The sequence below is a fragment of the Scomber scombrus genome, chromosome 1, assembly GCF_963691925.1.
Source record: "Scomber scombrus chromosome 1, fScoSco1.1, whole genome shotgun sequence".
Lineage (NCBI taxonomy): Eukaryota > Metazoa > Chordata > Actinopteri > Scombriformes > Scombridae > Scomber > Scomber scombrus.
The window spans coordinates 23,614,720-23,628,483 of NC_084970.1; the positions used below are offsets into that span (position 1 = coordinate 23,614,720).

Genomic DNA, 13,764 nt, shown 5'->3' on the forward strand with positions numbered 1-13,764 from the left:
CTGGGCTTGCAGCGAGGGGAGGACGGGAGGCTGGCACAGGTGCTGCCGGCGAGTGTATCAGGGGTGTAATTGCACTGCTGATATTTGTCTATCTGTGTGTCACGCCACCAGACGCCCACTCCCCCAACACACACAGCCCATTACCTACAGGTCCTATTGAGAGCAGCGTTCCTTTGAAAGCCTTCAGGGCCCCTGTGTTTTACACACTGAATATAATAATGCACAGAGGTGCTCAGGCCCACTGGTGTCCAACAGCAGTAATTGAGAGACAGGGGATGGGATAGAGGTTACATAGTTCACCCTGCTGAGTGAGCTTTCCCAAAGGGTGCCAGAGTGGACGGCCGATGTGTGTGTGTGTGTGTGTGGGTGTGTTTATGCGTTGATGTTTTTGTTGTTGAAAGCTACAGCGTGTCCCCACTCTGATATAATGAGTTAAGCTTGGAGGGTCACAGCAGTTTTTACAGCGTATATAAAGGCAACATATTCACAAAGAAGGCACAAATTAAGGGATTATGTTAATTGTGTGCATGTTCATATGTGTGATTGAGTGTTACCCTTTTGAATTTATATATTTTTTTAAACAGTTACAGAAAAAAAACAACATTGCCTTGCCTGTATGCATTAACATGGGTTTTAGGTTATTGTGTGAATGTGTGTGTATGTATGTGTGTATGGCTAATGGATGCATTCAAATGTCATTAAGTATTCACATCATTGTTGTTTAAGTTACTCACTTATTTATTGACAGCTTTAAATTCTTATTGTGTTTTCTCAGCTGGTATTTCAAGGTAAAGCCATGTTTATTTGTAGACCTTTAACTGAAAAAGACCATTGGAGCTGAAAACATTTAATCAATGAAGTCATTAGTCAATCAACAGAAGAATAATACGCAACAATTGTAATAATCGATTAATCGTTTCAGTCATTTTTCAAGCAAAAATGCCAAACATTTTCTGGTTTCAGCTTCTCAGATGTGAGGATTTCCTGTCTTTTCTGTCATTTATCATAAAATTGAATATCCTTGGATTAGACTATCAAGACATCTGAGTACATCATGTTAGGCTCTGTTTTTTTCACAATTTTTGACATGTCAGAGAGTAATTGAATATTTGATGTATCAGTAACCTAATCAGCAGATAATGAAACTAATTATTAGTTGAAATTCACCTGACCCTGTGTTTTGTGTATTTGCAGTGTTTTGACGAAGGAGTACCGTGATGTTCTGCGCAGGATCTCGCCAGTTGTGGAGCTGCACAAAAAGACTCTGCTGCCCGGCATCCCCCAGCTCAACATGTGTGATGTGGCTGTGATGGTGAGATTTGCATGATATAGATGAATATATCTTTTACCTCCTTGATTCTCTCTATTGATATTTGTTTAAATTTGCTGTGATAGTTGTCTTTTTGTGTAGCAGCTTACTCACAACATCCAGAGGCATTTGACCAAAAGCCAGATTCAGTTTTCACACAAGATACCGCATGTTCCTATTGGCTCAGCAGCCATCATAACCAAACATGGAAAAGTGTAAATAACGCTTTGCACTTTATCTCCCTGTTATTTCCTTCATACCAGCACAGACTGATAGATAGATCAGATAAAGGAATATATATAAGGGAAATTGAAAAAGCATTTATTTTATTTATTTAAGAATTGAGAATTGATAAAAGGCTCTGAATAGAGAAGCTTTTCTCCAGTTTTATCTGTTCTCAGTTTAAGAGCCTTCAGCTTATTTACTACAATTATTTACTTACACCAAAAAGCATGAACCATCAACCCAATCTGAACATTTTTTATTTGATTGTATGTGTGTGTGTGTTATGCTTTTTTAACAAAATTGCCTATTGGGGAATATTAAAAGCAGCTGGATGGAGTCGTGGCATTGTCTCCTGAAGCACCATACAGTAAACTACTCTGCTGTGGACTCATCTGTGTCATAGCACTGCCCCCTTGTGGTGAAAGAAATAAACACAATTTCTATATAATCACGTTTGTGTGCTGTCCTGTAATTTAATGCCCAGTGTCAGGCTAATGTGAATCTCTTGACCATTTTTGTTTTATCTAAAACAGGCTTTCTCAATTAACACCATTATTCACATATTAGAAGTGAAAAATGCAGCTTCATCAATACTTTCCATTGGGTTCATGATAAAAGTAACTACATTGATTTCTATTCTAAAGCTTGAAAACACATGCATATTTGAGAATAAAATCCCATTCATGTGCCCCTAAATTATTGTTACAATATAGTAAACCCTTTTCTTGTGATAATCTAAAACCCAATGGTCCAACATGTATTTAATGGTACAGGATACATATTATTGCCAAGAGGAAAAGACTTGGAGAAGGACCAGATACAAATGACATAGGCCAGAAAACAATACCACCTAAAAGCCCCAAAAAACACAGGACAGGACACAAACATGATCTTACACTTTCCCGACACTGTCAAACAGTTAGATTCTTAGAGGAACATACATTTTTTTAACCTTTATTTATTCAGGGAAGTTTCACTGAGACAAAACTTTGCAGGAACACCCTGATCACATTCACACAATTATACACATTCACACCCGGAAGCTGCCCAGTAAAACCATAGTCTGATCTGACACCACTGAGCAGCTCCAGTGGAGTAGTTGGGGATAAGGGCCTTACTCAAGAGCACTTCAGTGGTGGTAATGAAGGAGGGTCAGTAACTGCTTTTTCCACTCATAAGCTCACCTCTCTAACCCTTTAGGTCCCCATTGCCCCAAAAAATTGAATAGATCTTAATGTTAATAAAAATAAAGCCCCCTTTTACTGAAAAATATGTTTCTTTTTTTCCTTCAACTGGACTTTTGAACTTCCTTGTGCAATACGATGTATGTGCAAAGTTTGACACTTGAAGGCAGTTTCCACATTCATGTGCTGAACGTTTCTCTGTGCTCACCTAAAACACATGATTTGTATTTTAGGTGATCACACACACACACACACACACACACACACACACACACACACACACACACACACACACACACACACACACAAATGTTTACAAGTTTGTGACAGCATCCAACGTTTTGTGTGACATGAAAATGTTTTAAACTCTGCACATGTAATGGAAAACTATATAGTTAAAGCAGAATACTTTATACGTCATCAAACGTCTTTAATATGTGCTTACTGTGGTTACTGCTCTCTGTTACAGAATTGGGCCCCTGCAGGCTGCAAGAAGTTAGGAAAGTGTCTCAAAGTGCCAAAATCTGCACCCTGGAAGTGTGACTGGCCACACTAAGAGCAAAACTGCTGAGCCAGACATGAAGATGAGGAAGCAAAACCTAAACATGTGCCTTGCAACAGACCTACAAATGCCTTATTATTTAAAGGAAAATGTTTTAAATTATTTGTAAAATGATTTATGTACAATGTTGAAGAGATAGCTGTGGAATACAATCAAGGGAATTACAGTATGTTTGTATGCTAAAATTTCAATTCTAATTTGTTTTAAACTGTGATTTTGATGAGCTGTGATCTGGAAACACACCCTGCATCAAGTCAGTCAGTGGTTTAAGTCATGACACATTTTAGTGATGTTGAGCAGGCAATGAAATGTTTACTTTATATATTATAAAGATTGGTTTTTGGATTCACCCTGATTAATTGGATAAATTCTGTATCTATATTTTTACGTATACTTACTGTTGCAGTTATACTGCAAGAAATGTGTTTTTCAATAAAAGGGATTTCTATTATGGTGTGTCAAGACTGTTTTGGTACTGTAATAAGAAAGGTACTGTACAAACAGACCTGCATGCAATATGTGTTCTCTCTGTGTCACACACACACACACACACACAGACATGAAATATTGTTATGAGAAAATCTATTATAGGTCTGCTCATGGGGCTTAAAATACCTGACGTAGTTTCACTATGAATTCAAAGGTGCATTTTAAAACTTTCAATAATTTAAAGTTCCGCATAACACAGTGACATTGCTGCAGCTGATGTATTCGACATGAGGCAATAGAGTCAATTTTTTTTTTTTTAAGTGACAGATTACCAACATCAACATCATTTTTTAGCTCCAAGTTTTTCTTTTCTTTTTTGGGGCGTTGTTTTAAGTCGGAACACATGCTTAGATGTGCCATTTTCCTTTTTCAGTTAAGTAGATGTTGAAAGTAACTGCTGGCGTAAAAATTGCGCATATTCTTACTAACAGTCATTTCCTTTACAGCTTAAAGGAAATTACTTGTTTCAGGAAACAGACACTGAGCTGTCTTTTGCAAATGATTTCATACCCTCGTGCAGAGGATCAAAATATAACAACAACAGCTATGGACGTGGACACTGCTTTTCTCAAATCCAAGAGGGGCATCCTGAAACTAGCAGAGATGGTGAGACATTTTCACATCAACAAAAGTCAGAACATTTTACACTTTGCCGCAGATGTATACTGAAAAAGAGAAGACGTGCACATATTAGAAAGGGGAACAGATACATGAGGCAAGAGCATGAGAGCCACAGAGCTTGTCTGACATGTTTAAGTTAACCATGTTTCTGAAACCAGTTTGTTGATAACATGACCCACATTAAAATTGCCAGTGTTTGAAAAAAAAAAAATGGTATGGAAATGTGATGTGGAAACTCGGGGTCAGTCAGATAGTTGATGTCAGTTCCTTTTTCTCAGGAAAAACTGAAATGTGCAACAGACAGAAAGGCAATGTTTGAATCAGAACTGATGTGCTGCTCTCTTCTGGAAGATTAATGAAACATCACAAATCATGGCATTACAATTCCAGCTTTTTTAACATTTCAATGCATGATGTTTTCTGTGTGACATTTTGTTGCCATAAAAATGAATCAATTAAATGTGTCTGTTTGTTTCTGCTTTAGGTGACTTTTTTTGTGGCGTTTGTGTGTTTTGCCACAGCATCCAGATCAGAGCACATTGCAGCCACCATCATTGAGTTCCTGATTACTTCATTTCTGGTGTTACTCTACCTGCTCAAACTCAACAAGAAGTTTACTTTCTTCTTGTGGCCTCTTGTTGTGAGTGAAGTGTTATTCATTGTAAGAACTCTAACTACATGTTCCATTTAAGTTGATTAAACTTAGTCTAGTTTCTCTTCTGTTCAGGATACTTTCAATTCAGTGTTTGCAGCAATCTACTTCATTGTCTTGAGCATGATTGCCTTGAGAACATACACTTACAGAGGGACACTGGTCGGAGGGGTGAGAAATATCTATTGTTCTACTGTATAATTGCAACTTCAGATTTCATTGCATGGGGAAATTTTGACACCAGGATTTTAGTTTTCCCCCATACTGACAATAAAATATGATTTCAAGCTTATTTGTATACATGTGCTGGACAGATACACATATCAGACCATGGTCACTTTTGGGGACATATGCTTGCATTAATTTCCTGGATACTTATCCTAACCCTAACATCACCGCTGCTTGCCCAATCCGTACCTGTACCCTAACCTTAACCTAACTCTAACCTTAACTACTGACCCACAAATCAGCTTTTTCCCAATTAGGAGCACAGCTTTTGTCCCTAACTGGACAAGTGATCCCAAATTAACTGGTCCTAAGTTAGAAATGTGTTCCCAAAAGCAGCCTATGACAGACCACACACACAGAAACAAACACACACAGGATCCCAGTCCCAGATGTGTTGACATGCTGCATTTATTCTGTGATTTTCAGATAGTTGGTTTCCTGTCAGTTGGGCTGCTGTGCGTGGATAGCTTCACACTTTTCAAGATAATCACATTCAACAAGCCAAGGAGCGAAGTCCAGCATCAAGGCACACAAGTCAATGAATGAAAATATGAAAGAGGATTGTTTTCTCCCCTCTGAAATATAAATAACTTAGGTCTACTTACTTACTTATTGTAAAGCTGTATTGCACAATATGTTTTATGATATAAAGTGTGCTCCAGTTCAAAGTGTTTGCCATTTTGCAGTATGTTTAAGATTTTTAGTCCATACGGTTGATGTGGATTATTATTATTATTATTATTATTATTTTAAAATTGAAATAAATCTCACTGACACAACACATGAAACAAAAAACGACTTGTCCTTTGTCTTATGACATCACCAGGGGGGTATTTCCACTTCATTGGGTCAGGGCTGGATTGTATAAGGCTGTGAGCATCGCATTTCACATCTGGAGAAAGCAGATGTTGCGCTTTTTGGGAGAGCGCGCTGCGTTTCCGCGCTGTCATTGTTTCCGTTTCCACCTCCGAGAAGCCTCACGCCCCCACATATCTTTGTGTATTGCCTTCAGACTGTCGCGTTGCATTTAGTTTGGGATATCTTTAGTCGGTGAGGAGTTAATTTTCTTTTCAACCATGGGGGACATCGAGGCTCCCAACTCGAGCCAGCCGCGCCCGAGTATCTTACTCTCCGTTCTTCCGAGCAAAGAGTTCGCCTCTTCAAGGAAAGGAATGCTGCTTATTGCTGAAGTGGTAAGAAATGAGCAGAGGAATCACTTCTGAAACACATGATACTGTTACTGAACCTCTGCGTCGTGCGATTTGCACAAAAGTCAAACCGTGCTGCGTTCTTGGGCACTTTTATCTGCAGTTTTCTAACAGTTATGGCAGCTATTGTTACAGTGCACATCTAGAAATCACTTTAACAGACTGGCAAGCTGTCATTTTCAGCATTGGCCCGTCACAAGGTTTCCATTACTGAAGGGAGGAGCAGTAACTATTAAGTAAATTCTTTAAACTTTGAGTAAACTTTTATACTTTGTAATGATACTCAAAGAAGTGTCTCATTGTTTCACGCCTGACTCATCTGTAGCCTACTGCCACATACCTCTAAATAACGGTCTGAGCTTCTGTCAGTATCACAGAGAAGTTACTTTTGATTGACTGGGGTGTGGTAGGGTGGGGTGAAGGGACATTACAGCATCAGGCATTTGTGAGAAAGGGTCTGTGTGTGACCCCTCACTTTTGTGTCATGTGCTTTCAGGTCATGCTGGACTGTGACAGAGCAGTCAGGTTCCACACAGTTACACACCCTTCACTCTGTTGCCATAATATGTAGCCTGCAGCACAGTCCTCATGGTGTATGAAAGCAGAGCTCCACAGTGCAAACACTCACACAATCCAGCCTCTTTACTGCTACTTCACTGTGTGACTGTCACTGTCACCCCTTTGGCTAAAACTGTTCAATATGTCATCTAAAAACCTACTGGCCTCTGCTGACAGTAGAAGAGAAGACTGGTTTAAACTTTTGTAGAGAAGTAATAGCTTCAATAATGACCACCTCTGTCATAATTATAAAAAAAATAATTTGCTTCTATGAAATAGTAGAAGACTGTACTTTAAAGGAAAAAGAGGAAATATAGTAAACAAACTATATTTAAAATGGCTGTGGCTTCGGTTTTCAGGTCATCAGAGCTCACAAGATATGATGTGGCAAGATGCCTTACCACCTCTGCTAATCGAATATCCTGCTGTATGTAGTGAGAGTATGAGGTGGCACAAGTTTCAGTGCATAATATTTTGCAGTGTGAAAATGTTTTTAACTCTTCACCAGTAAATTGCATTTTTTTCAAAATAAATTCAACAACAATGCTGATTTACAGAAACACTTCATTGAGAGAATGTTCATACTGTAGATAAGAAATGAGAATGCAATGCCTTTTGGCTACTTCAGCACATGAAACACCTGAAAAGTAAAGGTACTTCATCACCCCGATGCAAAAATGAATAAAACGGTCCTTGTCATCGATTTTTTTCAATGTTGCACAATGGTTTAATTCACCATTGTGAAAGGTACTGCAGTACAAATGGAAAAATCAATGCACATCTATTATTTCATCGTATATATTTTCATGTGCCATGAGATACTTCTAACAGAAGATATAGTCTCTTTGACATTGACATCTGTGGATTATCCAGACTTAAATGGTTTTAAGTGTCATTTTTCATTCCTGTGAGTGCCACAAACAAAATTGAATTCATCTCCATTGAATTTGAACAGTGGCAGCAATGTCAGAGGCCTATAAGTCCAAACCTGTGCAAAATAAAGCAGTGTTTTTTCTTCTAATTCAAAAGTGTAAATCACAAAATAAATTTAGAGTACACTGTAGATTTTAAGGTTGTAGCATATACTTCATGTGACTTCTGCATACTTTACAGTGTGTGATTTTTCTATATTGTGCCACATTAATTGTGTATGAGTCTTTGTTGTCGTTAATGGGAAGCTTTTCTTTTTGGAAAGTTCAGCAGTTTCACTGTCTTTTTGATACGATTTAAAGCTCACAGGTTGTGTTAAATCAGCCCACAGTTAATGAACTGTAAGATGTGCAGCTTTAAAAGAAAACAGCCTGTAGCTTTGCCCTTCTTGGAAGTATTAGTCAGACACGTATCCAGCTGAGCATGCATTATTATACACAGTGTGTCAGACCACCACATCTTTCTCATTAGTATTCTGCAGTCTCAGCCAGCAACAGGAATGTGAAATCAAATGGTGTACACTTGTATTTGATACATTTCCAAAGTTTTTTCAAACAAGCTGTTGCATTGTGTCATAATTCTGTGAAACGTGTGCCTCCCATTTTGGTGGTGTAAACTAAAAAAAAAGTAAGGATTGTCAGAATTCTTTGTAATGTACTGTGACCTCTGCATTTTAGGGTGTTTATGTACGTTTTGAAGCTCACATGTGCACTCAGAGCAAGTTTCACTACCTTCAATATATGCTCATCACATGCCTTTTAAGTGCAGTGGTTTAAAAACATGCTCTATCCTCCATGATCTGACTACATTATGTAGTTATTCTTTACTCCAGAAGTTACAAACAACTGACAGGTTCATTGCTCTCCAAACCATAAAAAGGACAAGAATAATCAGTTGCATTGATGTGTCCATCTAAGTCTGTCTTTGTTGCCAGATGATGTACAGTAGAATGCTTCTGTGTTCTGCTGATCCCAACATCCCAGACTTTATTCTTCAAATGCAAACATGCCGGAGGATCTCCCAGGAACCTCAGAGAAAAGCTTCTAGTGTAGTTTTACCTTCAGGCATTGTCTGATTACAGGGAGATCTTGTGGATTTCTGACAGGATGCTGCTCAGTAGCACTTTTTTTTCTAAAGAACAGCAGCTGCAGCACTTTGGGTTCAGACAGGGGGAGTTTCTACCCTCAGGCCAGTGCAGGATGAATGACTGAGACAAAGACAAGATGGCCGGGCCTGTTTGAGATTACAGTGTCTGGACTTGCTATCACTTGTCCAGCACTTCTAATGGAGAGCCTATAAGAGACAGGGGAGACCAACTTCACTCGCATTGTAGATAATGGTTTTTGGAGTCTTGTTGCACATGCACAGAACAATTTAACGTCATATTTAATCATGACAGATCTGCGTTTGTGTGGGTGAGAGAGACAGAGAGGGATTCACTGCAGCATCGTACAAGCCTGTGTGAATAAACGCTGTCTTTTAGCGGTTGTATCTCCTTACAGGAAGTGGGCCTGAAGCTGTAATTGACACAGTCTCACAGCTTCAGGGCAGTGTAACATTATCTTGAAGGGAGAAGATCAAAGAAAATTCTACTTTGCTTTTTCTATCAATTGGATTAAAAATGTAGATGTGCTTTCAGCTTAAAGCAGCTTGCAAGAAGGTGCACTACACATAAGTACAGTAAAAAATAAATCATGCAGTAGAAGAGGGGAAGGTTGACTTTAACCACAAATGATTTTACTTTACACTCTGGCCAACGTTTTTGGTGTTAAGCTTTCTAAGGTTTAAGAACACTTATTTATCTGTTTTAACTGTCTTTGTAGGCTCTGTCCTTCGTATCGTTTGTGTGTTTCGCTGCATCCACAGCAGCAGCCTTTGTGACAGTTCCCCTGCTGGAGTTCCTAGCTGCTCTCTTCTTGCTGTTTGCATACTCCACCAAGTTCAACGAGAGGTTTAAGGGCTTCCTCTGGCCTCTAATGGTGAGATTTGAAACTTCAGTTTATATACATGTTGGTATACATGATGAAAGAACTGTCATCTAGTGTTTGTTTTTCCTCTAAAAGAAAGCGTTTCTTTCTTTTTTCTCAAAGGATTTCATGAGATGTGTGACGGCCTCTATCATCTTTTTTATCATTTCCATTATTGCAGTGTCCAAATATGTGGACGGTTCCTCCAAGGCAGCCGGGGTAAAGTTGACTATCTTATTGAATACTGCACAACCATCATTTATAACTTAGTGTGCACACACACATAAACACACACGTATCCATTTTCCAACAACCTCAGTTCTTATTTCACCTGCAGTTTTTCATTGTAATGATATCAAACATCTGTCTCATTGCAGATATTTGGGTTCATTGCCACCATCGTATTTGCTCTAGATTTTTACCTCATTTTTAATGAGCTGGCCAGTTTCCTAAAGCAAGGAGGGGAGTCCAACGATGAGCCATCAAGACAGCAAGGTAATACAGCAAATGAAAATCTGTTATTCCATATAAGACCATACATATTAAATAATGTGTTTACATATTGACATACTGTATGTTAGAAACAGTTCATAAAATATGTACATGCATATTTTCCATAAATATGTACTATATATGACCATATATCTGACCCATATGATACTATGGTTAAAGGGTTAAAGGGTCATTTCACAATATTTGGGCTATATTTGTGTGCAGATGACAATGAAATAGATTAAATAAAAATAAACTTGTGCTGAGGTAAGTTGTGTTTATGCTTGGCAAACAAGTGGACACGTTACAGGAAAGACTTCTTTACAAATTTTGCACTTTGATATTAACTATTCATACACAAGTACTGTGTGAAATTGTCTCTTGACAGGTTTGATTATGCTGAGTTTAAATCATTTAGTCATTTTCAGTGCTTTGAACACCATAAATTAAATTCGGTCACCTCCATTGCATTTGGGCAGTGGAACAAGTTTCAGAGATGGATGTTTCATATCCTGAATAAATAAAATCTAAACCGTCCGCACGACTTGACACTGCTAAAGGGAGGTGCATAATGTCTTTGTGACATATAGGTGAACTGCTGCTTTAAACAACAACGTTTCCTCTAGTGATGTAGTATTATGTGAAAAAAAAACAAAGACAAAACTAGCCTTTGATTCTTTCTGCAATATCACAACCCAATGTCAGATTGTTTTATCCATCATGCACTTTCGTTGTTTTAACGATGGAAATGTGAATGTCCACATGCATCATTTTTTTGCATTTGTTTTTAGATTGGTCTTTTCACTTATTTATTCACTGGTACACATAAAACCCATATTAATAAATATCACTCATTCTGATTTCTGATGTGTTTTTGTTTTTTAGATGAATATTCAGACTCTGATTCAGACTGAGACCACACTGATCCTCAAACCTTTGCAGAAGACATGGCTGTAGCTTCACTGTCATCTGCAAGTATTTCATCAATCCTCATGGTTACGTTAATACTGTGTACAGTCGAAATCACATTAAGCTCACATTGACTGTTGGTTCATTAAGTGCATTCATTTGGCAGTTTGGGGACTCTTCCAGCAGTCTTCTAGAGCCAGGCATTTATCCTCTTTGAATAAATGACTGTTGGGCATCCACGTGTAGAGAGGTGTTTTACAGATTTATCATATCAACAAATTCAGGAAACAAAACCATTATGTTGTTTTTTAACCACTAAATGCTTATTACAAATAGTATGGAGAGAAAATAATTTTCCATTCTCACCTTTATATCCAACGTCTTTTTGGGGAAAAAAATTAAATGAAATGATCAACCTGACTCTTTAACTATTACAAAGCTGTGAAACTTGTCTGGTCTTGTACTTGGACTTTGTAGAGGTTGTTTCTACATTTGGAAGTATTTGTTTATTTCTGAAATAATTAATTTTGACTTTTAGGGAATGTGCCATGACAATATTTACAGAAATATTAAACTACAACACTAAATCAATGCACTTGGTGAATAAATGCTCTAGAGTACTCATAATGAGGTTGTTACGTAGAAGCTTTGAATAAAAAAGATGAAAGATAAAAGGAACATGTAAGTAGGACATCATCAACATCATTTATCATTTCACAGCAGAACTATAACATATATGAGACCAGATTGGTTGCAGGTTGGCTGGTTACAACCTTTGTCTAACTGCCTTTATGCTTACAGGAGTGTATTTTTATTTTTATAATGGATGATGTTCGCTTATCAGCCTTTAAATATGACTATCAACAGAGTTCATGTGGCATGCTTTGCTGTGTGACATCACAACTTTTACTGGTTGTTTATCCCCAAAATGTCCCAAAATGTTCATGTTTGAGAGTTGTTGTGTGGATTTAGGTTACAGAAATGACGATACGTTTCAAACGTATTCATTTACCCCAAATATAGAGACACTGCTTTACTGTTTGTTTACTGTATGTGCTTCTTCCAACCTGTCTGTATGAAAAATTGTGAATTGAAGCTACGTGATCCAGTATTATTTTTGTTGAATTCGAAATGTCCTGTATGTGAATCATTGCTTTGTATTGAAAACCTCTTTTTCTTATTTTAGTTGTGCATTCATATTTTTTTTCAATTTCTCAGCTACTGAGAAATTAGAGGCACTAGAAAGCCACAGTGACTGTTTATAATGTAACGCATGCTGCACTACCTAAGTGTTGTGATGGTGTTGTACATTAAATATGAAAGAGTGAAAATTGGCACCAGTGGCTTTTAATTTCCATGTTGAATTTCAACTTTTGTGCACCTAGAGGGCGTAATAGTAGATGAGAAAATACTTCCAAAGTTGTGGCTACAGTATATCCAATAATTAAACACTATTGTGCCTTGTATGGGCTAATTGTAATATTTTGTTACTTCATTGATTTTATAACAGGTATCTCTTTTTCATAAACTGAGGAAATTGCACTGTTTCAAGCTTTGTGATCATATGTTTTTCAAATAGTCCAAGAAGTTTTTTTTATTATTTATCCTAAGAAGTCAGACATTTCTCAAAACATAAAAGAATGCTTAAGCCTTCAGTGTGAAAAATTTGGATACTGTACAAAACTTTCACTAGACAGCAAAGACACTCAGTCACACCGCCTTGAAGATGCCTGCACAATTTGATAAATAATCTTACAATCAGGATTCATTTGGTACCATTTTATAATTGAGGCCTCTTGCTGAACTGTTATGATTGAAATATAGTTGGCTTTTTACTGTTTTGCCTCTTTGTGCAACAAATGTTTGAATAAAAACCTGACCTGTTTTCAATCATGTCCAAATCACTTTATTTAAATGTTCACTATAAACTGATGTGAGGCTTATTAAGACTGTTTGAAATACAAACACTCAGCTAAGTAAGGCTCCATGCTGTACATGACAGAACTTGTAATTATTAACACAACATACAGGATTGAAAGGAAACAGGGGAGCATCTCACTTTTAAAAAAAAGTCATTACTAATTTCATTTCAAGCACAAGGACTGATCATGTACTCTGTTATAGCACAATCTGGACTAGTGGAAAGTATTTCTTTTTTTGTCATCATAAATACAAATTTATCATAGCACACTGTAGCACAAACGTGTACACAGACAGTTGCAGCTTGTCAAATATGATGGTCAGTTTTTATCATCAAATAGCATAATGCAGTTTGCAAATTTTAAGTGAACATTGTTATATTACATGGAACAAAATCTATCCGTGTTGTGAATAAATACAAGAGTGATTGTCTATTTAAACAACTATTTCAGGAGAAATAGCAGTTGAACATGATATAAGTTATTAACACATGATAAATGCCTGGTTAAT

At 37.4% G+C, this 13,764-nt stretch overlaps 3 protein-coding genes across 3 annotated transcripts in view; all 3 read left to right on the forward strand.

Moving 5' to 3' along the window:
* Window positions 1-3,731, forward strand: part of galns (galactosamine (N-acetyl)-6-sulfatase) — a 20,569-nt gene extending 16,838 nt beyond the window's left edge. Inside the window, exons 13-14 of the mRNA XM_062423676.1 lie at window positions 1,195-1,312; window positions 3,188-3,731. Coding sequence (XP_062279660.1) covers window positions 1,195-1,312; window positions 3,188-3,274 — 205 coding nt within the window. The 3' untranslated portion in view covers window positions 3,275-3,731. The remainder of the gene's footprint in view (window positions 1-1,194; window positions 1,313-3,187) is intronic.
* A 518-nt stretch (window positions 3,732-4,249) lies between these two features.
* Window positions 4,250-6,046, forward strand: LOC133984387 (proteolipid protein 2). The gene is made up of 4 exons (XM_062423687.1): window positions 4,250-4,375; window positions 4,875-5,030; window positions 5,118-5,213; window positions 5,697-6,046. The coding sequence occupies exons 1-4, from the start codon at window positions 4,268-4,270 to the stop codon at window positions 5,814-5,816; spliced, it is 480 nt and encodes a 159-aa protein (XP_062279671.1). The 5' UTR covers window positions 4,250-4,267; the 3' UTR covers window positions 5,817-6,046.
* A 141-nt stretch (window positions 6,047-6,187) lies between these two features.
* Window positions 6,188-13,224, forward strand: cmtm3 (CKLF-like MARVEL transmembrane domain containing 3). Its single transcript, XM_062415843.1, has 5 exons — window positions 6,188-6,463; window positions 9,790-9,945; window positions 10,057-10,152; window positions 10,311-10,428; window positions 11,311-13,224. The coding sequence occupies exons 1-5, from the start codon at window positions 6,347-6,349 to the stop codon at window positions 11,337-11,339; spliced, it is 516 nt and encodes a 171-aa protein (XP_062271827.1). The 5' UTR covers window positions 6,188-6,346; the 3' UTR covers window positions 11,340-13,224.
* The last annotated feature ends 540 nt before the right edge of the window (window positions 13,225-13,764 follow it).

Bases quoted from the DNA above. Each gene is read 5' to 3' on its own strand.
- LOC133984387 (XM_062423687.1), top strand. From the start codon at position 4,268: ATGATTTCATACCCTCGTGCAGAGGATCAAAATATAACAACAACAGCT. The intron at 4,376-4,874 runs GTGAGACATTTT...TTTCTGCTTTAG, and splicing joins TCCTGAAACTAGCAGAGATG to GTGACTTTTTTTGTGGCGTT. The intron at 5,214-5,696 runs GTGAGAAATATC...TGTGATTTTCAG, and splicing joins GAGGGACACTGGTCGGAGGG to ATAGTTGGTTTCCTGTCAGT.
- cmtm3 (XM_062415843.1), top strand. From the start codon at position 6,347: ATGGGGGACATCGAGGCTCCCAACTCGAGCCAGCCGCGCCCGAGTATC. The intron at 6,464-9,789 runs GTAAGAAATGAG...CTGTCTTTGTAG, and splicing joins TGCTGCTTATTGCTGAAGTG to GCTCTGTCCTTCGTATCGTT. The intron at 9,946-10,056 runs GTGAGATTTGAA...TTTTTCTCAAAG, and splicing joins GCTTCCTCTGGCCTCTAATG to GATTTCATGAGATGTGTGAC.